The 27,314-nt window shown below is 38.0% G+C and overlaps 1 protein-coding gene across 6 annotated transcripts in view; it reads left to right on the plus strand.

The window, feature by feature from the left end:
- Positions 1-27,314, plus strand: part of Rps6ka3 (ribosomal protein S6 kinase A3) — a 100,046-nt gene that overhangs the window by 37,456 nt on the left and 35,276 nt on the right. For 5 of the 6 annotated variants that reach the window (XM_070040731.1, XM_070040730.1, XM_070040733.1 and 2 more), the window contains 5 exons: positions 12,057-12,173; positions 19,150-19,231; positions 22,696-22,776; positions 23,757-23,836; positions 24,414-24,520. In XM_070040731.1, coding sequence (XP_069896832.1) covers positions 12,057-12,173; positions 19,150-19,231; positions 22,696-22,776; positions 23,757-23,836; positions 24,414-24,520 — 467 coding nt within the window. Of the gene's footprint in view, positions 1-5,425; positions 5,590-12,056; positions 12,174-19,149; positions 19,232-22,695; positions 22,777-23,756; positions 23,837-24,413; positions 24,521-27,314 lie in introns of those variants that run through there. The other variant, XM_070040735.1, reaches the window with a different exon arrangement.

The raw sequence follows: 27,314 nt of genomic DNA on the forward strand, positions 1-27,314 counted from the left end.
TGAACCATGATCCCAGATCTCAGCTTCGTGAGTAGCCAGAGTTACAGGTGTTTTTAATTCGGATTTTAATAATTTATAATCTGCTTACAGATTAACATGGGGAAATTATTTTAATATTAAGTCTCCATATCAAAGATTTATTCTTATATTTTTATATATCATTTATCAGAATTTTATGGCTTCTTACATATAGTTAAATATTTCTTAGTTCATGGATATTTATTTTATTTTATTTTTCTGTTGGTCCTGGGGCTTGAACTCTGGCCTGAACACTGTCCCTCAGTTCTTCAGCTCAAGGTTAGTGCTCTAACACTTGAGCCATTGCGCCACTTCCAGTTTTCTGGGTAGTTTATTGGAGATAAGAGTCTCATGGACTTTCCTGCCCAGGCTGGCTTTCAACTGTGATTCTCAGATCTCAGCCTCCTGAGTAGCTACAATTACAGGCGTAAGCCACCAGCACCCAGCTCATGGATATTTCTTAGTTTTTGCTAGATTGAAAATGAGATTTTCAGGCCGGAAATGTGGCTTAGTGGTAGAGTATTTGTCTAGCATGCATGATCCCTGGGTTCAATTCCTCAGTACCACATAAACAGAAAGAGCCAAAAGTGGCTCTGTGGTTCAGGTAGTAGAGTGCTAGTCTTGAGCTAAAGAAGTTCTGGGACAGTGCCCAGGCCCTAAGTTCAAGTCCTAGGACTGGCAAAAAAAAAAAGAAAAAGAAAGAAAATGGGATTTTCCACTATATCTTCCAGCTGATTAGTGTGTCTGTAAGAAAGAGTGTGTGTGTGGTTGCATATTCTGTTTAACTTTTCAACATCTTGGGAAAGTTTATTTTTCATAAATTATGATTAACATTATCAAGTATTATATGTTTAAAACCCTTCAGTATTTTTGTACTTCCAGTCTAAACTGTGTAATGTGACCTACCAAGGCCTTTGCATACTTTTCTCCACATCCTCCTTAGCCCACACACCTGCCCTCAAGTTCACTCACTCAAATGTATCAATTTCTTTTTGCTTCTGTACTTTCACTGGTCATGTTTTCTCTCTTTTCCCTTATCACCTCCTTTCACTTAACTCCTAATCATGCTTCAGGTCTAAATTAGATATCATCTCAACTGATACATCTTCCCAACACAACTTAGCACTTTCACTTAGATGTTCAACTAAGCATTTTTCTTTGTGTTACCATATCATCCTCTGTATACCCTAACAGCAAAACTATGCCAGATCCCATTGCTTATATCCCTGTATTTACTCCCTACTAAAGTATGACCAAGTCTGTCTTATAATACCCAGTTGGTGTTCAGTTTTTGTTAACTAAATGTTAAGTATTAAGGGTCCTAAAGCCTAGGACTTCCTTTGGATTTGATATACATTCCTATCCATTGCCATACCATTTGAGACATTTTTTTCTTCATTGATCTAGAATATATATTTAGATATAAGCAAATGTGAAAACAGTATTAATAATGATTTTCCTGCCACAAGTTTCCTTTTTTGTATAACAATTCCTTTGAAAAGAAAACCTGTTTTTTCTAGTCTGAAGCTAAAGTATTTTTCCTTTTTTGGGGGGGGGGGGTCCAGTCGTGGGGCCTGGGCTCTCTCCCTCAGCTCTTCAGCTCAAGGCTAGTGCTCTACCTCTTGAGCCACAGTGCCACTTCCGGCTTTTTTCTTTTTTGCGTATGTGGTGCTGAGGAATCGAACCCAGGGCCTCAGGCATGCAAGGCAAGCGCTCTACCACTGAGCCACCTTCCCAGTCCTCCATTATATTTTTATATGGCTTGTATTTTCTCTTTTGCATTCATAGCACTTGCATCTGGGACAAAATTGCATTCTATAAACAAGTTAGGATGATCTAGGAATAAGATAACATGAACAATGTGGGTTTGATTATTAAGTCATTTTAGCTTTTCTTTACTGGTATTAAGCCCACAAGATAATCAAAATTTCCATTAGCCATACATATTCTTTTTAATTTTTGCTACTCCTAGGCTTGAACTCAGGGCCTTGGCACTGTCCCTGAGCTTTTTCAACTCATGGCTAAAGCCACAGCTCTGCTTTTGGCTGTTTTTGGTGATTAATTGGAGATAAAAGTCTCATGGACTTTCCCGCCTGGTCTGGCTTTGAACTGCAATGCTCAGATCTCAGCCTCCTGAGTAGCTAGGATTACAGACATGAGACACCAGTGTCCAGCAAATAAGCAAATTTTGGTAAAGAAAGACAGTAGAGGGAATCGAGAAAATGGAGTGAAAAAAAAAACTGAGTCCCTTAATAATCCAATTGTCTACAGACACCTAAACTACCCTCTTACCTATGAACTTCCTTATGTGGGGGGCAAGTAGGTATTTACCTTGTTTGAGTCACTGCATTGCATTCTGAGGTCTTTTTCCTAGAGCAGCTTGTTCGGCATTTAACTACATCTAGTCATAGGTTGACCAAGCATTTAGCATGTATTAGGTTCCAAGTGCTTCATTACCTTGCTACAGACACAAAAGCATATAAGGGAAACCTGTCGTTTAAAAGAGAAAGTATGCCAGGCACTGGTAGATCATGCCAGTAATCCTAGCTACTCAGGAGACTGAAATCTGAGGATCACAGTTCAAAACAGCCCAGGCAGGAAAATCCATGAGATTCCTATTTCCCATTAACCAGCAAAACGCTGGAAATAGAGCTCTGGCTCAAGTGGTAGAGCACTAGCCTTGACCACAAAACTCAGGGACAGCACCCAAGCCCCAAGTTCAGCCTCAAGACTATCACATACTCTCTCTCTCTCTCTCTCTCTCTCTCTCTCTCTCTCTCTCTCTCTCTCTCTCTCTCTCTCTCTCTCTCTCTCTCTCTCTCTCTGTCTCTCTCTCCCCCCCCTCTCCCTCTCTCCCTCTCTGTCTTCCTCTCTCCCTCTCTGTCTTCCTCTCTCCCTCTCCCCCACTCCCCACAGACAGTGGCCTGTTCAAATCCTCCTAAGTTATGTTGGAGATGCTAGAGGTAGTTTCTTCCATCTTTCACTCATGATTATTCCAGCTATCATTAGTTCCGTAATCATAAGGTTACTTGGCCCTGTGGCCCTTCATAATACGCAGGGAATTTGCCTGATGGTTTTGTGTGTCCGTGTGTATGCTGGTAACAGGGCTTGAACCAGGTCTTTGCACCCTTCCTTAGCTTACTTGCTCACAGCTGGTGCTTTACCTCTTTTTTTTTGGGGGGGGGGTCCGGTCGTGGGGCCTGAACTCTGGGCCTGGGTGCTGTCCCTCAGCTCTTCAGCTCAAGGCTAGCACTCTACCACTTGAGCCACAGCGCCACTTCCGGCTTTTTTTTTCTTTTTGCTTATGTGGTGCTGAGGAATCGAACCCAGGGCCTCAGGCATGCAAGGCAAGTGCTCTACCACTGAGCCACCTTCCCAGCCCTGGTGCTTTACCTCTTAAGCCACAATCTCAATCTAGCTTTTTTGTTGGTTAATTGGAGCCATAGTCTCCTGGACTCTTCTGCCTAGGCTGGCTTTGAACTGTGAGCCTCCAGGTCTCAGCCCCCTGATTAGCTAAGGTTATAGGCATGAGTCATCAGCACTTGGCATTACCTACTTGTTTTTATCTCATTTCCTTGAATGTTCCTTTAAGCTGTTTTATAGAGCATCTAACCAGATTCTTCATCCAGAAAATGAGCATTGTTCTTGCTGTTTCCTTTTCTTTTCCCTTTTCCTTTCCTTGGGCTGGGAATTCCAGCCAGGGCCTCACACACGCTAAACATATACTTAACCACTGAGCTACATCCTTAATCTATGTTCTTAGAGTTTTCTAGTGTCCCTCCAGGTTTTAAAAATTCAGTGATTTTATTAAATTCTTATAGATTGTATAGATTAACATTTGAAGTTTCTATGATTAAATTAACAAGTGGAGCATTTTCTCTCAGCTCTTAAGACTGCTGGTCATTTGGCTATTTGTTTAAGTGCCACTAGTATGATGATTATGTTCTGATTATTGGCATACTTTAAAGAGTGTTTTCCTGCTAGGCAGCAGTGGCTCACGCCTGTATGCCCCACTCCTCTGGAACCTGAGATCTGAGGATCAAGGTTCAAAGCCAACCCAGGCAGGAAAGTCTATGAGACTCTTATCTCCAGTTAACCACCAAAAAGCCAGAAATAGGGATGTGGCTCAAATGGTGTACAGCCAGCCTGGACCAAAAAGCTCATGGACCGTAGCCCGGCCCTGACTCAGTTCAAGCCCCAAAATAGGCACCAAAAAGTATTTTCCAAACCCAAAACAAAAATTCCTTAGAACGGGTTGGGAAGGTGGCTCAGTGGTAGAGCACTTGCCTTGCATGCATGAGGCCCTGGGTTCAATTCCTCAGCACCACATAAGCAAAAAGAAAAAAGCCGGAAGTGGCGCTGTGGCTCAAGTGGTAGAGCGCTAGCCTTGAGCTGAAGAGCTGAGGGACAGCGCCCAGGCCCAGAGTTCAGGCCCCATGACCGGAACCAAAAAAAAAAAAAATCCTTAGAAGAACCTCTGAAGGACCTGGGTCAGGTGATAGAGTACCTGCCCAGCAAGCTTAGGGCAGAAAGAGAGAGAGAGAGAGAGAGAGAGAGAGAGAGAGAGAGAGAGAGAGAGAGAGAGAGAGGGGGGGGGGGGGAGGGAGGGAGGGAGGGGGGGGGGGGGAGGGAGGGAGGGAGGGAGGGAGGGAGGGAGGGAAGGAAAGAAAGAAAGAAAGAAAGAAAGAAAGAAAGAAAGAAAGAAAGAAAGAAAGAAAGAGAGAGAGAGAAAGGAAAAGAAAGAGGATAAAACAGAGGTTAGAGGTGAGAGATGGTTATAGTTATTTGACACCTGCTTTTCTAGGTTGTCTTCTCATTTAGACTTTAGCAATAGAGCATGGAATTTTAGCTATGGGCCTCAGTCTATAACTTGGTTGATAAATACCCAAAGGAAATTTAAATATAATTTACTTTCATTTAGGACAGGAAGAATTTCTTTAACAAGTTTTTGTGTGTGATCTTTATGTTCTGTGTATAGTTGTGAAATTCTTCCTTATTGACAGGAAACAGTAGCATGTCTGTATATAACCTTACATTTAACTTGAGACCATTATCTTGAGTATGTATATAAACAAAGGGTAAACTTCCACATGTGCATCAGCAACACTTATTATTTTAATAGTGGTGACTAGTTTCAGTTGCTTTAGTCGTATAGTTAAGAAATATTGGCATTTCTCGGGATTCCAAAATAATAACATTCATTTTACTGGTTGTGAAAGTTGTCTGGACTTCTGGGAACAAAGAAGAGAACATTTCAACAGGATTTGGCTATCAGAAAATCTGTTGTGGTTTCCTGTTCTGGCCTGCCTACCTATCAGCTACACTCGTGCCCCTATTGGCAGATTTAGCCTTTCTTTTACCACAGGAAAACTGTCCAGCCTCTTTTTCTAGCATTTTCAGGACCCGCCTGACAGGAAATTTTCTAATTGCCGGAACAGCTGGTAGGAGAAAACTTGCAGGCGCTTGGCCTTCCTTTTCTAACTTCAGCTTTACCCTCAGAAATTCCTTTATCATCAACATGGTTTCTTAGCCATGTTTAAGTTTTTGTCTTTTCGTGTTCGCTCTATACAGGTAAGCTTGCTTCTTTTAAAGAAGAGAATGTTTTAAATGGAGCTAAGTATAGTTAAGGTAATTTAATAGCTATTCCATTTTATAAATTCTTTTTTAAAAAACTTGAAATTTCAAAAAGTTTTAATAGAACTTTCAAGAATAATTTTAATAAAAGTGAGCTAGTTACATTTTACTGTTCAACTTTATGTATTTTTATGTATTTTATGTATTTTTACCAACTTGTTTTTATATTTAGTTTTATGCTAGAGTAATTTTACATGGCTTGTATTCGTAATTTTGTATAAGACAAACAACTTTAACTTCCAGAATTAAATCAGGAATGAACAGAATTGAAAATGTACTAATATATAGGAGAAGGTTATTTTAAGCAGTCAAAAACTTAAAATCAGATACTTGTTCAAATTCATTTCTGTAAAAACTTGAGTTTAAATACTTCTATTTAAGTAACCTTAAGGAAGTAGTTTTATTTAACTTAGAGTATGCACCATTTTCAGAGACACTATGTCAAATTAGTAGATGGTTGTTTCATCATATTTAAAATTCTGCCAAAATCAGTTTTATATTTTGCTATGAGAATTGTGTTGTGCTGCTGCTTTTAAAGAAAATTCAATTTGATTAAGATTTTGAATTGGGAGAAAACTACTCTTGGCCATCGCAATTGAGACTATTGGTCTAAAGACCAGAAGTGCTGTTTTCTTAGACATGTACATGGCTGGCTTGTAATACTGTCTTAAAGAGTTTAGTTATAAATACAAAGTACTGAGCACATTTATTATTCTACTTGCAAATGAAGTAAATTATAATGTAAAATAAATTAAAATGTAGTTTTTCACCATAGCTTGAATAAGCAGCCTAATTTTGTGACATTACCAAATTTTTATGTCTCTTAATCATGTAAAAACTTAAAGTTAATTTATCTTTCTTCAAATTAAAAACTAGGTATCCATAAGAAAATGATACTTTATTTGCTTTAACTTTTAAGAGGTAAAAACATTTTTTTCATTTGTAAGGTCTCTTTTATGTTACATAAAAATGATTATACATTCATGGTTATAAAACCTTTTCTATCAGTATTACCAAAGAACATTTAAATATTTTACTCCCAAGATTTAACAATGTTTTTTGGCACTTAAAACAATTTAGAAAATACAAATGCCTCAAGACCACACTTCCTGACTCAAGGGAGGAGAGGAAAAAGGAAATTATGTATACAAGGCAGGGCATAATGCCAAAGATTGAATCATTCTTTAAAATCAGTTAGTATCCCCCATGTTAGCATGTTACACTGTTAAGGTTTGTTGTTTTTGTTTTTGTTTTTTTAATATCCAAGCAGACACCATTAATTATAGTTCCTTTATTCTCTTTTACATGTTAGGATCCAAATTATGTTTTCCCTCACAACTTTAAAAGGAAATATTAGGTTAACATTTTTCTCCAATCAACAAGTAAAACTTTAAAGACTATTTAAGAATATATTTAAGGACCTTTAGTGGTGTGGTGCTAGGTGTTCAGTATCCTTAGACTGGGTGGCTCTGAGAAATAGTTGGACTTATGGAAGGATATGACAGATTGTGATATAGATTCACTGCCAGCCTCAAAATTTTGTCTATAATGAGACTTTTGCTTATCAAATAAACAGACTCTATAAAAATAACAGTATGAACTTGTAACTGTTTTAAATGCACAGGGTTTTTTGTGATGATGAGCGGACAAATATTACACCTAAGGTTGTGTCAAACAATATAAAATACCTGAGCTTTGTATAGCAATTAGAATGTAATATGACTTTATGTCTGTACTCCACATTGTTGACAAAATTCTTTTTTTAATAAAATTGTAGCTACTTCATCATGTACTTACAAACAAACTGTCAGACTGTAGTTCTATGTTTTTAAGTGACAGATTTATTTCAGAAACAGAAGAATTAATGGCATGTTTTTGTCACATGTATATATGTCAGTCTCTTCTTGGTAGACTGGCATGTTGGAAATTTGATAGTCCTCTCTGCATCCATACATATTCGATTCCAGGTATGCATTAGAAGAACACATTGTTTATTTCCTACCTTTTGCCCAGGATTACTGAAGCATTAGTATTATGTCCTAGTTGAACCATAGATCATTTCTAAAATATACATGGCTTCATAACCTAGTGGCATTAAGCACAATCTGAACACAGATATCAAGCAAAATATTTTACAAGCCAAAAATACACAAAAGTCAATAGAATTTGTTAATTTGATAACTAAAACTTTCTATCTTAAACAATTTGAGCTTTAGAAGGAACAAAAATTTTAAAAAGAACAAAACCATGCAAGGTTTTAGAAATTAACCAGTGTCCAATTTGCCACAAATGTTGATTTTTTTTCCTCTCACCCCAAGGAAAATTTTCTGTACTCTGAAGCCCAGTTTAAAAGAACATTTTAAATGCTAATTTGAATCCTCAAAGAGATTTGAGGATTTGTAATTATTGTGTTCATTTTGAAGGGAGAGGGTGAAGGTTGGAGGAAGACTGTCTTAAAAAATTCACTAATGGGCTGGGAAGGTGGCTCAGTGGTAGAGTGCTTGCCTTGCATGCATGAGGCCCTGGGTTTGATTCCTCAGCACCACATAAGCAGAAAAGGCCAGAAGTGGTGCTGTGGCTCAAGTGGTCATACGATAGTCTTGGGCTGAAGAGCTGAGGGACAGTGCCCAGGCCCAGAGTTCAAGCCCCATGACCGGCTTAAAAAAAAAAAATTCACTAATTGCTAGACACCGGTGGCTAATGCCTATAACTCTAGCTACTCAGGAAGCTGAAATCTGAGGATTTTGGTTCAAAGCCAGACCGGCAGGAAAGTCTGTGAAACTCTTACCTCCAATTAACTACCAAAAAGCCGAAAATGGAACTCTGGCTCAAAGTGATAGAGTGCTAGCCTTGTGCACAAAAGCTCAGGGACAGTGAGGGATAGCCCTGAGGGACAGCCCTAAGGGACAGCCCAGCCCCTGAGTTCAAGCTCCAGGACTGGAACAACAACAAAAAAAAAAAACTAAGAAAGAGATGACCTGAAAGTTTAAAATAAGATTTTCCAGAATAATAAAAAGAGAGAGAGAGAGAGAGAGAGAGAGAGAAAGGACACCTGTAATTCTAGCTACCAGGAGGCTGAGATCTGAGTATCACAGTTCAAAGCCAGCCCAAGCAGGAAAGTCCATGAGACTCTTATCTCCAGTAAACTACCAAAAAGTTAAGAATAGAGCTGTTGGCTCAAGTGGTAGAGCGCTAGCCTTGAACAAAAGAAGCTCAGGGACAGTGCCCAGGCCCTTAGTACAAGCCCTAGGACATGTGCCTGGGCACATGCACACGTGCGCACACGCACACACACGCACACACACACACACACACACACACACACACACACACACACACACACACACACACACACACACACACACACAGAGGAGGCACAAAATAGAAGAAAAGCAATAAGTGACAGAGAATTCAATTCCAGACACAATATCCAACTAATAGAGGAACCACAAAAAAAGAGAAGCCCTTAAAAGTAGATGGAAGGAAACTATCAGAAATGTTAGAATTCCCATATAGAGATTAAATAATTCAGGTCCATTGGATGATAAAAATTCACAAAGCATCTAGTATTCTGAGACTAAGAATCACTTTACTTATTTCTTCAATGTGGAGTTTCAGAGAAACCAGGACAAGAAACAGGTTACCATCCTTTATCTCCAATTTGGTGTGAGGAGGGATATTAGATTTTTAACTTAAGACTGTGCTAGATAGATGTTCTACCACTTGCCATCTGTCATCATTCAGCTCATGGGCAACATTGGATGCTAGAAGGCAATGGAAGCATGGCATCAAAGTTCTGATGCAAGATTCTTTTCTAATATTTGATAGCAAGCCATACTATTACAAATATGAGGCAAAACATTACAGATATGCAAAGTTCAGTTTTCGTCTTTCTTAGCAAATTATAACCTAAAAAGGAGACAGAATTGAAAAGGGTAGATTTGTCCAGAAAGTCTACCCCAGGATGAGTGGTTTTGCAGCAAGCCACTAATCTTAATAGGAGGGTAGGAGACGTCTCCAAGGTAAGAAAGAGGCTCTCATAGAAATAGGAATTATGGGTTAAGGGCTAAGAATAGATTAGTGGTCAAATTAATTTCTCACTCCCCCCTCAAGAATGGTAGAGGACTGTTAGAAACCATAAAAATAGGAAACTACATAGTCCAAATAGTAATGAAAGTTTATTGTGAATTTAAGCATTTGATGGAATGGTGTGTGTGTGCGCGCACTCAAGTGTACACTCATGCATGTACATGCATGCACATGCTCCCGTACTGAGGCTTGAACTCCAGGATTGGGCACTGTCCCTTAGCTTTTCTGCTCAAGGCTGATGCTCTACCAGTTGAGCCACAGCTATATTTTTCACTTTTTGATGGTTAGAGATAAGTCTGATGAATATTCCTACCTACACTAGCTTCAAACCACAATCCTCATATCTCAACTTCCTGAGTGGCTAGAATTACAGGTATCAGCCATTGGCACCTGGCATGTTATTATTTTTTAAGTTTCCTAGAGTTGTCCTGGGAATCATTGCTGTGGCCCCATATAAATAGACATTTAATATATTACCTTCAGATGAACAATACATCATCATGGTAATGTGAATGCTGTTGTATAGGCATTCAACTTTTGGGTCAAGCTGTGGAGAAAACATGAAGGTTTGTTTCAGATTGCTGAATTTTAATTTAGTTTTTTTTCTTTTTTTCCTATTTTCTTTTATTGAGACAGCATCTCACTCTGCAGGTCAAGGTGAACTCTAACTCTAGATGTACCTGCTTTTACTTCCCAAGTGTGTTGGGACCACAGGCACATGCCATCTCAACTGGCTCAGAGTATTCATTTCATTAATCACTTTAATTTTTAATAAAAAAATGTACAAATCTAGTCCAGCACTGGTAGCTCACACCTGTAATCCTAGCTACTCGTGAGGCTGAGATCTGAGATTGCAGTTCAAAGCCAGCCCAGGCAGAAAAGTCCGTGAGACTCTTATCTCCAATGAACCTCCAGAAAACTAGAAGTGGTGCTGTGGCTCAAGGGTAGAGCACTGGCATTGAGCTGAAAAGCTCAGGAACAGTGGCTAGACCCAGAGTTCAAGCCCCACGACCAGCAAAAAAAAAAAAAAAAAAAAGTACAAATCTAGCTAGTTGTGGGTAGAGAAAAATGCTCTAGCACTTTGCCACATCCCCATCCCTTTTTGCTTCAATTATTTTTCAAATAGGGTCTTGAGCATTCTGCCTGTGCCAGCCTAGAACTCTGGCTTCCCATGTAGCTGGGATTAGAAGTGTGCACCATCATATTTGGCTTTTTCTTTTCCTTATTTCTTTCCTTTTTTCCCTCCTTTCTGTCCTTCCTTTTTCTTTCTTTTCTTCTTTCTCTCCTTCCTTCTGTCTTTCCTTTCTTTTCCTTTCTCTTCATTTCTTTTTTTTCCTTTCTTTTTTTTTTATTGTGAAAATACTGTACAGAGGGGTTACAATTACATGGGCAAGATAATGAGTACATTTCTTTTTTTTGCGGGGGGGGGGGTCCGGTCGTGGGGCCTGAACTCTGGGCCTGGGCGCTGTCCCTCAGCTCTTCAGCTCAAGGCTAGCACTCTACCACTTGAGCCACAGCACCACTTCCGGCTTTTTTCATTTTGCTTATGTGGTGCTGAGGAATCGAACCCAGGGCCTCATGAATGCAAGGCAAGCGCTCTACCACTGAGCCACCTTCCCAGCCCCAATGAGTACATTTCTTATCAAGCATTGTAGCCTCTTTGTGCTCAGGGCCTTGGGCTTGCTAGGCTCTACCACTTGAGCCAAGCCTTCTGCTCTGGCTTATACTTTGAAATAGGATCTTGCTAACTTTTTGTCTGGGCAAGCGTCTACCACTGTCTCCTATCTCATCCTCTTATATGAGTTAGGATTACAGGCATGAACTACCATTCCCAAAGTTCAGATACTTTCTTAAACAGCTATATTTCAGAAAGAACCTAGCTTCTTCATCATGGAATATTTTTCAGTTCCTGCCCTCAGTAAACAGGGTTTTTTTGTATATAGTACTTTTCCCATTTCAGAGGACAATATTACTCAAATTCTCTTACTTTCAGATTTCTACTCATCTTCTGTTACTCTCTCATCTATTCCGATTATCTCTGATAGGGAGAATGAAAACTTGAAAATACTCAGTGCTAATATCATGTAGAAATTAATATGACTTACCTGGTGGGATGTTATACATCTGTTTCTAATATTTAACTTGAAAGTATATTTGCTTGGCATGTCTTCTGCTCAGTAGGTCAGCAAGGAGTAGTTTCGTAGATTAATGTAAGGGTTTCTAATATGTTATAGTAAATTAAGATTGTTTGATTTCTAGTGGGAGACTTTAGCTCTCAATAACTTTGTTTTCTCTCCCTATATTTACTTCAACAGGAAGAAGGCAGCATCAAAGAAATTGCAATCACACATCATGTAAAGGAAGGACATGAAAAAGCAGATCCTTCCCAGTTTGAACTTTTGAAAGTATTAGGGCAGGGATCATTTGGAAAGGTAAGTCCTGAGTGTTTTCTTTTTTAAAAGCTCATAGAAGTTTTATAGAAGTAGAAACTAGAATAATAGTTACTAAAGAATAAGAATGGCTGGGCGCAGGTGGCTCACACCTGTAATCTCAGGAGGCTGAGATCTGAAGATCGCGGTTCAAAGTCATCCTGGGCAGGAAAGTCACTGAGAATCTTATCTACAGTTAACCACCAGAAAACTGGAAGTGACGCTGTGGCTCAAATGGTAGAGTGCTAACTTGAGCTGAAGAGCTGAGGGACAGCACCAGGGCCCAGAGTTCAGGCCCCACAACTGACAAAAAAAAAAAAGAGAGAATGGCCAGGCCTAGTGAAGTTTGATAAGGGGGCACCAAAATGGAGTTACACAGAAATAATCTAATGTAGCTCAGAATAGTAGTGTAATTATAGCTCACAATAATTTACGATGTATCTAATTAAGAGAAGAGAGAAATTTGAAGCTTCCCAGCATAAAAAAATTACAAATATTGGACTGGGAAGGTGGATCAGTGGTAGAGCGCTTGCCTTGCATGCCTGAGGCCCTGCGTTCGATTCCTCAGCACCACATAAGCAAAAAGAAAAAAAAATTACAAATATTTTTAGAGACAAGGTCTCATTATGTGACCCAGGCTGGCCTCAAACCCACAGATTTTCTGCCTTAGCCATCAAAGTACCAGGATTATAGGCATATGACATCAGACTTAGCTAGAAATATTTAAGCAGAAGGGAATGCTAATGGAAATGCTAATGCTAACTTGATTTGGTAATTATACTATACATTGTGTACATGTATCAAATTGTCACACTACCTCATAAGTATGTAGAATTATGTGTCAGTTAAAATACATATGCATAGTAATGTACTGTAAAGGAAGAGGCACAAAGTAAGGTTTAGATTAAAAGATATAAGGAACCAATTGAAAACTTAAAAGATCTTGGGATAAAATAGTTGATTTTTGGAATTTATGTATGTGTGTATATTTATAATTCCTCCCATGTGAAAGTTGAAATGTCACCAAATCTACCTACCAGCAGTTTGCTATGTTTTTACAGCTTTTACTATCAGTAAGTGTGGAAAAATGAATAAAGTCGTTCAAAAGTACATTGGAAACTTTAAGAAATTGGAGGTATTTACTTAATATTCATGGTATGTTTACAACCGCATGACCTCTTTAATCATGCTTTTTAAATGATTAAAATTCACTTAATTGGGGTTGGGAAGGTGGCTCAGTGGTAGAGTGCTTGCCTTACATGCATGAAGCCCTGGGTTCGATTCCTCAGTACTACATAAGCAGAAAAGGCTGGAAGTGGTGCTGTGGTTCAAGTGGTAGAGCGCTAGCCTTGAGCTGAAGAGCTGAGAGGCAGCACCCAGGCCCAGAGTTCAGGTTCCATGACCAACAAAAAAAAATTCACATAATTGTCTATAAACTGGGCTCTTTTTCTGGTGTAGGTTAGACAGTACTGCATTTAAAAAATGAGTGCAAAGCCAGGCACTGATGGCTCATACCTATAATCCTTGCTGCTCAGGAGGTTTGAAGGTTTGAAGCCAATCCAGGCAGACAAATCTGAGGGACTATTTCAGTTACCCAGAAAAAGTCGAAACTGGAGGCAGGGCACAAGTAGTAGAGCTTTAGCCATGAGCAGAAAAATCTGAGCAAGAGCTTGAGGCAAGCACCAGTATGGAAAAAAGGAACACAAAGTTTTTATTTTGAGCAGCGAGGGGTGATTTTTGGTTTTTGAGACAGGGTTTTACTATATATAGCACTCACTGGCCTATCAAAAATGTTTCCCAAACTGGGCACTGGTGGCTTACACTTGTAATCCTAGCTACTCAGGAGGCTGACACCTGAGGATCATGGTTCCAGTCCAGTGCAGTCCAGACAGGAAAGGCCATGAGACTTTTTTTTTAAAAAATTGTTGTATGGGCTGGGAAGGTGGCTCAGTGGTAGAGCGCTTGCCTTGCATGCCTGAGGCCCTGGGTTCGATTCCTCAGCACCACATAAGCAAAAAAGAAAAAAAGCCGGAAGTGGCGCTGTGGCTCAAGTGGTAGAGTGCTAGCTTTGAGCTGAAGAGCTGTGGGACAGCGCCCAGGCCCAGAGTTCAAACCCCACAACCGGACCCCCCAAAAAAATTGTTGTACATATGATGTACAGAGGGTTTACAGTTACATAAGTAAGATAATGAGTACATTTCTTAGAACAATGTTAACCCCCTCCATTTTGTCCCACTTTTCCCCCCACCCACAGCTTCCTCACTCTCATTTGAGGCTCTTACTTCCAACAAACTACTTGGAAAAAATCTAGAAGTATATCTGTGCCTTAAGTGATAGAGTGCTAGCTAGCCTTAAGCAAATGAAGCTTAGGGACAATGCCCAGGCCCTGAGTTCAAGCCCCAGGACTAGCACACAAAAGAAGTGTTTCCCAAAACTACCAAGCATCTTATCACTTTTCTTCAAACAGTCCTTATCCCCCTTCTGAATACCATTGGAGCACTTTTTGCTCTATTTTGGGAAGTATAGCATTATAATTCTAGACCTGTTTTCAGCAAGAGGAAAATTCAGAAAGTGTATTCTACTTTGACAGTGCAGTAATTCCTAATACTCTATAAGGAAACATTTAGAGATGTCATGTTTTACAAGCTTCAAAACAGCACTAGCTCAACTCTATTGTGTATTTTAGTGAGACTATTTAGCAATTCTTGAGTAACATAGGTAATTTGTTATAGTTGTTAACATCTTTCAAACCCAAAGCATGCTTTTAGTCCAAATATAGACTTAGTAGCCAGCAGAACATAATGGTTTTAAGTTTATCCTCTAAGCCAGATTTGAATTCCATTTTTTCTTCTATTTACTGTGTGTTCTTCAGCAAGATATTTAACCTCTTGGAGCCCCATTTTCCTCCTCTAGCCAGTGATTAAATTAATACTAAAATTTCTTTGTGTTTGATTCTAAGCTGCCATCTCCATATGCCTACTAATTGATTATGTTCTATCTTAATTATAATTCACATATTCCTGCCATAACAGGTCTTCTTTTAAGCTCTGAATTCTTTTTTCCATTTGTATATAATAAAGGTACTTAGCTCATTAGTCTAAGACCAAACTCTCGTGATCTTCCCTTATCCTCAAACCTGTTGTTTCATTTTTTTTCCTGTTACTATGAATGGCATCCAGTTAAGCCAGAAACTTGGAAGGCATTCTTCATATCTTTTTTAAGTCTCTATATACGCACGCACACACACACACACACACACACACACACACACACACACACACACACACACACACACACACACACACACACACACACACACACACACACACACACACACACACACACACACACACACACACACACACACACACACACACACACACACACACACACACACACACACACACACACACACCCAGCCAATTTGACCTATCTCTATTGATTTAATAAAGATTTCTTAAATAATGCTCTCCAGAATATGCTACCACTGTCTTTCCCTAGATTGAAGGAATCTCCTAACTGGGTTTTCCCAAAATTAAGTTATTCTTACCTCAGTGTATTATGTACATGATAGTCTTAGATTTTAACCCCTTAAGCTTTTAGTGACCTCCATTTGCTTTTATGATAAGGACAAGTTCTTTTAATATCTAAGGAGCCCCTCAGCCTGACCCCTGGTTACCTCTAAAGCATGAATCTTATGTAGTTTTTACTGTTTTCTGAACCCACTGGCCTTTTTTACTCAGGCATGCCAATAGAAAGCCTTTCCTCTTCCTTATTCTCTGCCAGAAATACCCTGTCCCACACAACCCCTTCCTCAGCTGGTTAGCTCTTTTTGTACCTGTGATCTCAAAGAAGTTTCTCTTCTGTCTTGCCTGGGTCATAATCCCCTATTACATACACCCTTTCAACATCACATACTTCAGCTTTATAACCCTTAACATAATTGCAGTTTTCCCCTCGTAAAATTCTTTATTAGCTGTGTTCCTCCACTAGACTCTATGTTCCATGAGTGCAGGAGCCATGCCTGCCTCAGCATTAACCAGTAGCACAGTGCCTAGCATACAATTCTGAAAAGAATTAATGAGTGAGTAATAGCCCTGACCTCATAGGGTAGTGTTGAGAAATAATGTAAGGCCAAACACATAATATCTGGCATTAAATTATGTTATCATGCAACTCAATAAACATAAATAGATGAGTTTATTTTTATGTGTTAGATTTAAGAGAGCACAATATTTAAGTTCCTAGGAATTAGCATGCTTCTCCTTTTATTTTGTAAGTAACTTAAATACCTTACTATAAATAACAAACATTAAAAATAGGGTGTCTCCCTTCTTACTCATCCTTAAAGGCCAATGTAAGCCAAGAAAATAGGGATGACCTGTCAGAGCTTAGAATAGCTTCGTGGAGGAGTTAGAAAGGTCAGAAATGCTCTGGAAAGGAAGGTCAGGTGGCAGCTGGGATTCCTGCTGTTCAAGAGTACTGTGAGCTAAAACCCAGTACTGGGTGGCTGGTCCAGATCTTATTCCCAAACCTCCACTGTGACACCAAGCAAATTGTTTAACTTCTCTAAGCCCTAATTTGGATAGCTATAAAAATTGGCATTGTTTAGTATGCCTGCCTCCCAAAGTTGTCATGGTGATGTATTACAATTGCCTGTTAAAGTATTCTGCAAGTTAAGAAGTACTGAAAAGTGTTAAAAAGGTGTTTTCAAGGAACTGCTGAAGAAAGTTTGGCATCCACAAGAATTTTTCTTTTGGGAAAAGACCTGATAGGAGAATCTTAATAAAAAAAGGATTCAGATAAATCCTAATTATCGCCACTGAATTCTAGTTTATTTCTGCTCAAAAGTATTCATAATTCGTGATTGCCTTTAACTGAACAGCAATCTACATTAGAAGCACATGAATTAAGAATACTTTTCTCTTCCTAGATTGTTTCCCATAATTTTCTGAAAGGAGCTAAAAGATGGGTCTTGTTGAAGGCAGGGAAGATATGATTATAGTAAAGCAACATATTCTGCCTTAGGGTTTCTGTGTGAGTTGTCTTGCTTTTTACTTGATTCTATTTCCTTGGCACCATTTCTTAAAACAAGAACACTCTTATCTTGCCCTAGAATCAGTTCAGTGAATCATTTTGTTAATTTGGGCTGCCAGTCCTGGTATGCTAAGTCAGATAATTGAGAACTTACTCTAAAATTAATTCTTGAATATAATTGCTTCTCTTCCCACCTGTGGCAGATCAAAAACAGGGTAGGGAAAATGAGTAGAAACCCATGTCCATTTAGAAGGTCTATTTAAAGACTTGGTAAAAAAAAAAAATACCATGAATGTTACAGTAAAAATGAATAGTATTGTATTAGCCTTGATATAGCATGACCATGAGTTATTTTGAGTAGAGTTTATTTTGCACAAGTTCCACATTTTGTTTCAAAGCAGTCCAAAAAATTTGAAAAATAAAAATATATTTAGAAATTTGAATTCAAGTTTATGTGATAATTTTGTTGATTGTAAAAAGGGAGGGCTGGGAATGTGGCTTAGTGGTAGGGTGCCTGCCTAGCGTGCACAAAGCCCTGGGTTCGATTCCTCAGTACCACATAAACAGAAAAAGCCAGAACTGGCACCTTGACTCAAGTGGTAGAGCAATAGCCTTGAGCAAAAGAAGCTCAGGGACAGTGCCAAGCCCTGAGTTCAAGCCCCATGACTGGCAAAAAAAAAAAAAAAAAGTCAGGGAATTGTAGTCACATTAGACATTTATGACTAGGGTTCTGTAGTATAAATGTTTCAAAAGGTTCCCAAAAGTGAGATTAGTTTGTAGTTTTCATATATAGGTAAGAACAACAGGGCTGGGAAGGTGGCTCAGTGGTAGAGCGCTTGCCTTGCATGCATGAGTCCCTGGGTTCGATTCCTCAGCACCACATAAGCAAAAAAAAAAAAAAAAATGGTAGAGCGCTAGCCTTGAGCTGAAGAGCTGAGGGACAGCGCCCAGGCCCAGAGTTCAGGCCCCACGACCGGACACCCCCCCCCCAAAAAGAAAATAAAGAAGGAAAGAACAACAGTGAATTTATCAACAGAAAATTGTCAAGAGGAAGCCTGTATAATAATTTTGAGGCTGGGCACCAATTGCTCCCATCCATATTCCTAACTATTCAGGAGTCTGAGATCTGGAGTTTCATAATTCAAATCCAGTCTGGGCAGAGATGTCCATAAGATTCCCATCTCCAAATTAACCAACAAAAATCTAGGCTAGAGGCATAGTTTGAGTGATAGAGTACTAGCTATGAACAAGAAAACCTAGCAAGTTTCAAGACCCAGTTCAAGCCCTGGTACTGGTCAAAAGAAATACAGAATTTTTTTTCTTTTTTTAAATCTTTATTGAAAATGTGATGAGCAGAGGAGTTACAGTTACATAGTAAGGTAATGATTACATTTGTTCTTAAACAGTAACCCCATCCTTCATTTTTCCCCCCACTTACTCCCCCCCAAGTTGTAAGGCTCATTTTGATAGGAAGCTGAGATTGATTAGTGGTAGAATACTTGCCCACCATATGTGAGGCCCTCTGTTCCATCCCCAAAAAAGTCAGTGGACTCAAAACAATTTTTTTTTGCTAAATCCGGGCCATTACTACTTGTGTTACACTTTAAACATGTAGGATTTTTCTCTGTCTTATTGTATCACATGCTCTTTGGGAAATGGCAAATAACAAAATGAGAAAAAAATTTACTTACATTGACATCCCAAGTTATAACTACTGTATATAACTATTTCTAAGGGATACATTGAATATCTGTAATGTATCAGAATATATATACAGAATTTATGTACATAGATACAGAATATAATCTTAATATATATCAGAATAGATATACATTGTAATAGATACAATATGGAAATAAGTTTTATTATGAAGGAGTCTTATTTTAACAAAGGAAGATCATTTGTGATACTTGATAATACTTTTTCTCTTATTTAAATACAGGTTTTCTTAGTTAAAAAAATCTCAGGCTCTGATGCTAGACAGCTTTATGCCATGAAGGTATTGAAGAAGGCTACACTGAAAGGTAAGTGCTTCTGCTGTTTGGAATGTTCATGTACTCAAAACAAACTGAAAGGTCTCCATGTAGAGCTCATGTGACTGGGAGTCACTTACTTATATTCTGAATTGATATTCCTGTTACTGCCTTTTTTAGTGACTTTTTTTGTCCTGTGTTAGTCATATAATTAAGAACAGGAATTTCTGGACTGAGGGCATGGCTCAAGTGATAGAGTACTTGCCTACTAAGCAAGAGGCCCTGAAGTCAATCTTTAGTACTGTTAACAAAAGAGAGAGGAGAAAAAAAATAGAGAGGGAGAGAGAAAGAAGAGAAATTGCCACATTATAAAAGAAAGTTTATCTTGGGCTTAAGACAAGTAGAATTTGAGATTAAATTTTGTTTGATTAATTTCAAGCCAAGTAAACCTTGGTTTGAAAGTAAAATTGATTTCAAATTAATAGTTATTTAATATACTGGAAAACTTATTAATTTACTAGATGCAAAATAGCTTTAATTCTAAAAGATTCTTATAATCTTGGCTTTTAGTCTCCAAGTAAGTTTTTGTGATGAGCCTGGGATTTTGAAAATTCTAATACAAATTTATGCTTTTAATATGTAAAAAGTCATTTAGAAGATACTAGACATAGTGCTACAGATGTGGCTCAAGTGGAAGAGCTTCTGCGTAGCAAGCATAGTGCCACCAAATACCACCCCAAAAAGATATAATACTTAATGCTGGGTGCCAGTGGCTCACTCCTGTAACCTAGTTACTCAGGAGGCTGAGATCTGAGGATCGAGGCCAGGGCAGATACTATATCTTTAATCAACCATAAATCTGGGCTGCCTGGAAGTATAGCTCAAGTGATAGAGTACCAGCCATAGGTGAAAAGCCATGCAAGGATGTTAAAGTCCTAGTGAATTTCTGGTACCAGCACACAAACACACATGCACCCTCACTTACTTTTAATTACTAATACTACTTATTTTACCACATAATCTATATATGTTTGATGTATTGATTCCTAATGTCAATTCTTTCTCTTCAATTTGTAGTAACTTATAATGCTTTAAATGTTTAGGGAAAACTTGTAATAACAGCTGTTATTCCCAGTTACCTTTAAATATATTACTTTATGTCTTATATTAAATGATATGTGTATATTTGTTACAAATATCAAGTAGTTGCTGTGCTCTATGACAAAACAGTTTGTAGAAGAATTGGAAATGAACTAGTGATTTCACAAGTTGTGTCCCTGAGCATCCTAGAAACTGTCTTCCCTTCAACTTTACACCATAAGAAACTCCAACCAATCTGACTTTTACAACTTAGCACATATAGGAAACTTGTAAAAGAGTTGTTGAATAAATTACAACTAATTGACAATACAAAAAAATAACATTTTTACAATGAAAAATAATTTAAATAGGAAACAGGAAAGTACTTCCTTCAAATAGTATATTAATTTAAAATCTTGGTTAAAGGTCTTCAGCTGGCTAAATCTGGAACATTTTGAACATTTCACCAAATTAACAATAATAAAGTATAACCCATTGAACTGAATAGCAATCTGTGAGTTAATCCATAAGTGAATTAGTGAGGAAGATGGGAAAGCTATTCCTTCCAATAGAATTCCAACTAACAAATGTAAAAAGAATGACAGTTAGGAGTTGGTAATAAATACCATTACAACTTCTGTGTAAAATACTTCAGAATAATTTAAATAGAAGATAAAATAATCTTTGAGAAAATGTTTGGTTTTGCTGAAAAAAAATCAAAGAAATGCATGTTAAAATAGTGGGATATTACTTCATTTGGTGGGAATATAAATTAGAAAGCAGTTTGTAATATGTATAAAGAGCTATTAGCTGGGCACCAGTGGATCATGCCTGTAATCCTAGCTACTCAGGAGGCTGAGTCTTAGGATCGCAGTTCAAAGTCAGCCCAGGCAGGAAAGACCGTGAGACACTTATCTCCAATAAACCACCAGAAAACCAGAAGTGGCACTGTGGCTCAAGTAGTAGAGTGCTCTCCTTGAGCTGAAGAGCTGAGGGACAGCGCCTCGGTCCAGAATTCAATCCCCATGACTGACAAAAAAAGAGCTATTATTAATAATATTGATAAATTAATCTGAAAGCATAACCTCAGAAAATAATTCATGTGATTAAAAATTATCACTGCAACATTAGTTACAATGGTAAGAATTTTTTTTAAACTTACACCACTCAAAAATAAAAGAATTATAGAAAATGGTTATTTGTGTTTCAAATTATTACCATATAGACTTTGTTCATTGCTGGAAGAGAAATTGCCCTCAGGATAAAACTGCTGTTCCATCTTACAAACTTTTGTTTCAACACCAATTTGCTTCCTTCCTTTTTATTACTCATGTCTTCATGACCTTACTTGTGCTGATACTCCATACCTGATGTTCAGTCCCTCTTTTTCTTATCCTAAAGTCCACTAGAAAATTCTTAAAGCTTGTACTCTAACCCTGACTTTCCTCTAGCCTTTCTATGCAAGTAAAGCTTATCTTGCTCTTTCTGAGTTTGTACACTGTTCATTGTTTTATTCCTTAATCATATTCACAGTGCTACTTTGGATATGATAGTAATAACTACCACTTACTTGAATATTTCTTATATACCAGGCTCTAGGTAGAAATGTTATCAAGTGACCACAAACTTTTCAATGGTCCAGTAGTATTAGCCTCATTTTATAGCTGAGAGGTGACTTCAAACTACAAAAATCTTTTCTCTTTCATTTGTACCATGGTGTTCCATCTCTCTCTTCTCATTTTCCCTCCCTCAGAATAGACCTTTGGGTCTGTCTCTCCTTCATCATATCTGCTACATTTTATAGCAGTGATAGAGTTAGTAGAAGAATTAAAACCTGATCCAGTTTTTAATGTTATAATATTTTATAGGATGCCTTGGTTTTTTTTTTTTTTTTTTTTTTTTTTGGTCGGTCGTGGGGCTTGAACTCTGGGCCTGGGCGCTGTCCCTCAGCTCTTCAGCTCAAGGCGAGCGCTCTACCACTTGAGCTACAGTGCCACTTCCGGTTTTCTGGTGGTTTATTGGAGATAGGAGTCTCACGGTCTTTCCTGCCCAGGCTGGCTTTGAACCGTGATCCTCAGATCTCAGCCTCCTGAGTAGCTAGGATTACAGGCGTGAGCCACCAGCGCCCGGCTAGGATGCCTTGTTTTTTTAAAAAAATTACATTCACAACTTTGATTTAAAAACTTTTAGAATTTACATTAAAATCATCAATGTATTCTCTAATTTTTCCTTAGAGCACAGATTTTATAACTGTACATAATTTTCTTTTGGCTATATAATATAGTGAAAATATTTATATTAATTTGTGAATTTAAGAGTAATAAAAATCTCATTTTATACACATAAGCAAATTTTAAAGTAGACACCAAAAATAATCTGCTTTAACATTATCTTTCATGGATAATTACAATGTAATATATGTGCAATTTTTATAGTTCGAGACCGTGTTCGGACAAAAATGGAGCGTGATATCTTGGTAGAAGTTAACCATCCTTTTATTGTCAAATTGCATTATGGTAAGTTTTGAACTGCTGCCTATCTCATCCCATAAACTCATTCCCCCACCACCTAAGTGTATTGTCATATATGAATGTGTATAATTTGCATGCCTTTAGAAGATATATATAGTAAAGTCGTGGAAATTAAACATGACTTCTTAGATTTTATTTTATACTGTTTATTTTAAAATACAAAATTGGTTTCTGAGAGGTAGCCATGGAACGTATAATGATCATTTTGTTCTAATAATAATATGCTATTATATTATAGTCCATGTACATAATCCCGTCTTAAACTTAAGAAAGATTTCTAATGTCAGCATCTTTAATTTTTTTTTTTTGTCAGTCATGGGGCTTGAACTCTGGACCTGGGCACTGTCCCTCAGCTCTTCAGCTAAAGCCGCTCTACCACTTTAGCCACAGCACCACTTCTGGTTTTCTGGTGGTTTATTGGAGATAAGAGTCTTACGGACTTTCCTGTCTGGCCTGGCTTTGAACCACAATCCTCAGATCTCAGCCTCCTGAGTAGCTAGGATTACAGGCGTGAGCCACCAGCACCGGGCTAGCATCTTTAAACTTTTATCAACTTTTCTATAAAGCCACATGATTTTTCTTAGTGGATAAAGTCACAGTGACTCTTTTCTCTGTGTAGTTAAATTTAATCAACCTACCCATGTAGTATGGTGTGTATTTTACTTCATGGTTAAGTAAGTCTTTTTCTACTGTGAGTTTTTTCTTATTGTTCAGAGCTTATTGTTTAGAACTACTATATTCCTGAAATATTTTTGCCTGTTGAAAGTCTACTGGTTTCCATAATAAGAAATGCTGCATTTGACATTCCCACATGGAAACTAAGAGAAATCTGTTTTCTTCTAAGTAAAAATTTTATGTGATAAAATCATCAATTTTCTGAAAATAATATTTACTTGTAAATGAATTGAGCTACCTAAAATTTAAACTATAATGAATTAAATCAAAATTTTCATTTCTTCATTCAGCTTTTCAAACTGAAGGGAAACTGTATCTTATTTTGGATTTTCTCAGGGGAGGAGATTTGTTTACACGCTTATCCAAAGAGGTATATAATTAATGTCTCTTTTTATCTGCTTATGCTGTTTCAACTAAAGCTTTGTTATATTTTATTATTATGCTTATCATATTTTCGCTAGTGCACAGATTTTTACATTGAAGAACCTGAGCCAGAAAGTTCTTTGCCTTTCTTTTGAATTTATCATGAAAGCAGAATTTTCATTTGACCATTTATCTTTAGCTTAGCCATTGCTTGTTTTATAGTATTTTTCAGAAGTGATAATGCATTAGCATTAAACAATTAATAGTGGCAATTGAGCATGCATTTTAAATATCACTTTCACTTCTAAAATAACACTGTGGTGGGGTGCAACAGTGGTACAACCCTGAATATAATTATTACTTTAAATGTAAAATTAAGGCCCCCACAGTGCATAGTTAAGATTTAATAAGTGGTTTTGCTTGACAGATAAGATTATTTTTCAGATTTCTTTCTTGAGTAAATTGTAAATAAAGCTATATATAATTATATTTATAAATTCTTTGAATATTTAAACTCTCAAGTGGATACTTAAAAATGACACACACAAAAAGAAATAGAGGTAAAAAATATTATTTTATTTTAGGTGATGTTCACAGAAGAAGATGTCAAATTCTACTTGGCTGAACTTGCACTTGCTTTAGACCATCTACATAGCCTGGGAATAATTTATAGAGACTTAAAACCAGAAAAGTAAGAAATCATGCTACTAAGTTCAATACTGTATTTTTGTTAAGTTGGTACTTAAAAAAGTAACTTTAAAGAACTCCCACAGCATTGCATTTAGAGTACCTACACCTCATCACTATATAAACTTTTGAAATTGCATTCTTAGATTTTTTGTGATATGATATTCTATTACCTTTAGTAGTACGAAGAAGTTTCAACTCAACAAATCAGTTTATGACTACAGTACATTTTGATCAGTGTTACCCCTTCCTTTGTTTTCCCTCATCTTTGTGTGTGTGTGTGTGTGTGTGTGTGTGTGTGTGTGTGTGTGTGTGCGTGCGTGCGTGCGTGCGTGCGCGCGCGCGCGCGCGCGCGAGAGAACTTCCATGCACACACCAATATTGAGCCATGAACTTAGAAGCCTGTGCCCTGTCACTTAGCCTTCTTGCTCAGGGCAGGTGTTCTACCACTTGAGCCACACTTCTACTGTGGTTAATTTATGTGTATTGAAACCATACTAAAATACTTATCAAGCTGGGCACTGTTGGCTCATGCCTGTAATCCTAGCTACTCAGGAGACTGAGATCCAAGAATCACAGTTCAAAGCCAGCCAGAACAGGAAGTCTGTGAGACTCCTATCTCCAGTTAACCACCAGAAGACCAGATGTGGAGCTCTGTGGCTCAAAGTGGTAGAGTACTAGCCTTGAGCACAAAAACTCAGGGACAGCACCTAAGTCCTGAGTTCAAGCCCTAACAAAAATAAATAAGGAAACAAAAAAAAACACCTATCCAGAAATACAGTTATGGGCTCATAGTACTTACTATATTTATCAGCTTATTGCACTTACTTCTTTCTTTGTGTGTGTATATGTGTACCCATCATAGGACTTGAACTCAGGAGCTGGGTGCTATCTCTAAACTCTTTGGCTCAAAGCTAGCACTCAACCAGAAGCTTCACTTCTGGCTTATTTGGTAACTAATTGGAGATCAGGGATGGTAAGGGGAAACAGAGGAGGAGGCAACAACGCTTGTTAAGAAATGTACTCATTACCTTGCTCATGTAATTGTAACCCCTCTGTATGGTATTTTCACAATTAAAAAAAACTTATTAATAAAAGAATCTCATGAACTTTCCTGCCTAAGCTGCCTTCAAACTCTGAGCCTTAGGTCTCAGCCTCATGAGTAACTAGGATTATAAGCATAAGCCACCAGCATGGGGCTTGCTTACTTATTCGCTTCTTTACCTACATAATTAATGGCATTATTCTCCACTGGAGTATGTTCTCATGCCAGAAACCTGAGTGTCATTTTCCAATCTTCTTGGCCATGGACCAAAGAGCTCATTCACTAAATGGCATTTACTTTCTGTCAGTTACAGATCTGATCATCTCTACCCTCTCTGCCTGAATATGAACTCTTAACTCTTGCTTGGCTTTCTTACTCACAGCTGGCACTCTACTACTTGAGCCATATCTCCAGCCTGCATTTCGGCTGATTTGTTGGAGATAGAAGCTCCTGGCTTTTTCTACCTCTGTTAACTTCATATTACCACTCCCCAGGGCACACCTCCTGAGTAACTAGGATTATAGGCATGAGCCACCAGTAACTGGCTAACAAACATTTATTTGTCTGTACTCCACAGACACTGAACAACAAAAACAAATAAGTTCAAAACCTCTAGGAGCTCACAATTTCCTGGGAAAGAGTAGACATAGGAGAAAGTATACAGTAAAAGGATAGCTCAGTGAAAAACAGAATGTACATAAAACGGTAGTATGTTGAAAGGTGGGTATAGATTATGTCAGGAAAAAAATTAGAAAAAGATACTTGTGTTAAATACCTTAAAATTTACTGAGAGCTAGGTACCAGTGGCTCACACCTGTAATACTAGCTATTCAAGAGGCTGAGATCTTAGGATCCTGGTTCAAAGCTAGCCTGTATATGAAAATCTGTGAGACCCTTATCTACAATTCACCACAAAAAGCCGGAAATGAAGCTGTGGCACAAGTGATAAAATGCCAGCCTTCAACACAAAAGCTCAGGAATAGCATCCAGGCCCAGAGTTCAAGCCCTAGGACCAGCACAAAACACAATTATGAAGAGAATGACTTTAACTAAAATATATAGGCTCTTTCTATTTTGCAAGCATTGGGAGATGTAGTCAGGACATTCTGGAAAACCATTAGAGCAGCTTGGACCTGGGCACAGTAGCTCACACCTGTAGTAAAATACTAAGAGTTAAGAATGCTGTTCAAGGCTAGCCTAGGGAGAAAGTAGTTCAAGAGACTTCGTCTCAATGCTGAGAGTGGTAGCAAGTACTGTTACCCAACTATGGTGGAAGCACAGTGGCTAAACATAGTGGTGTACACCTGTCATCCCCAGGAGGCACAAAAATAGGAGGACTCCAGCCCAGGCTAACCCTATTTCAAAAATAACTCATGTTTTTGTTGTTATTGTTGGTGTTGATAGTTGTAGTGGTTATGATTGTTTTTGTTTTGTTTTTCTTTTAGGGAGGACACAGCAAGGGAGGGAGGGAGGAAAAACAAATAAAATCATGTAATTTTATACACCATGTATAAATGACCTGTGTAACCTGTGAACAGGGATGAGAAGGAGAAACTGGGTGAAAGTAAAGGAAGTGTGACATTGTCCAAAATAGAAACGTACTCATTGCCTGACTTATGAAATGGTAGCCCCTCTGTACAACACTATAATAATAAAATAAAATTATATTTTAAAAATAATGCAGGGGCTGGGAAGTTGGCTCAGTGGTAGAGTGTTTGCCTCGCAAGCATGAGGCCCTGGGTTCAATTCCTCA

This window comes from Dipodomys merriami, unplaced genomic scaffold (genome assembly GCF_024711535.1).
Source record: "Dipodomys merriami isolate MVZ:Mamm:240054 unplaced genomic scaffold, mDipMer1.0.p SCAF_3, whole genome shotgun sequence".
In the NCBI taxonomy this organism is placed as follows: domain Eukaryota; kingdom Metazoa; phylum Chordata; class Mammalia; order Rodentia; family Heteromyidae; genus Dipodomys; species Dipodomys merriami.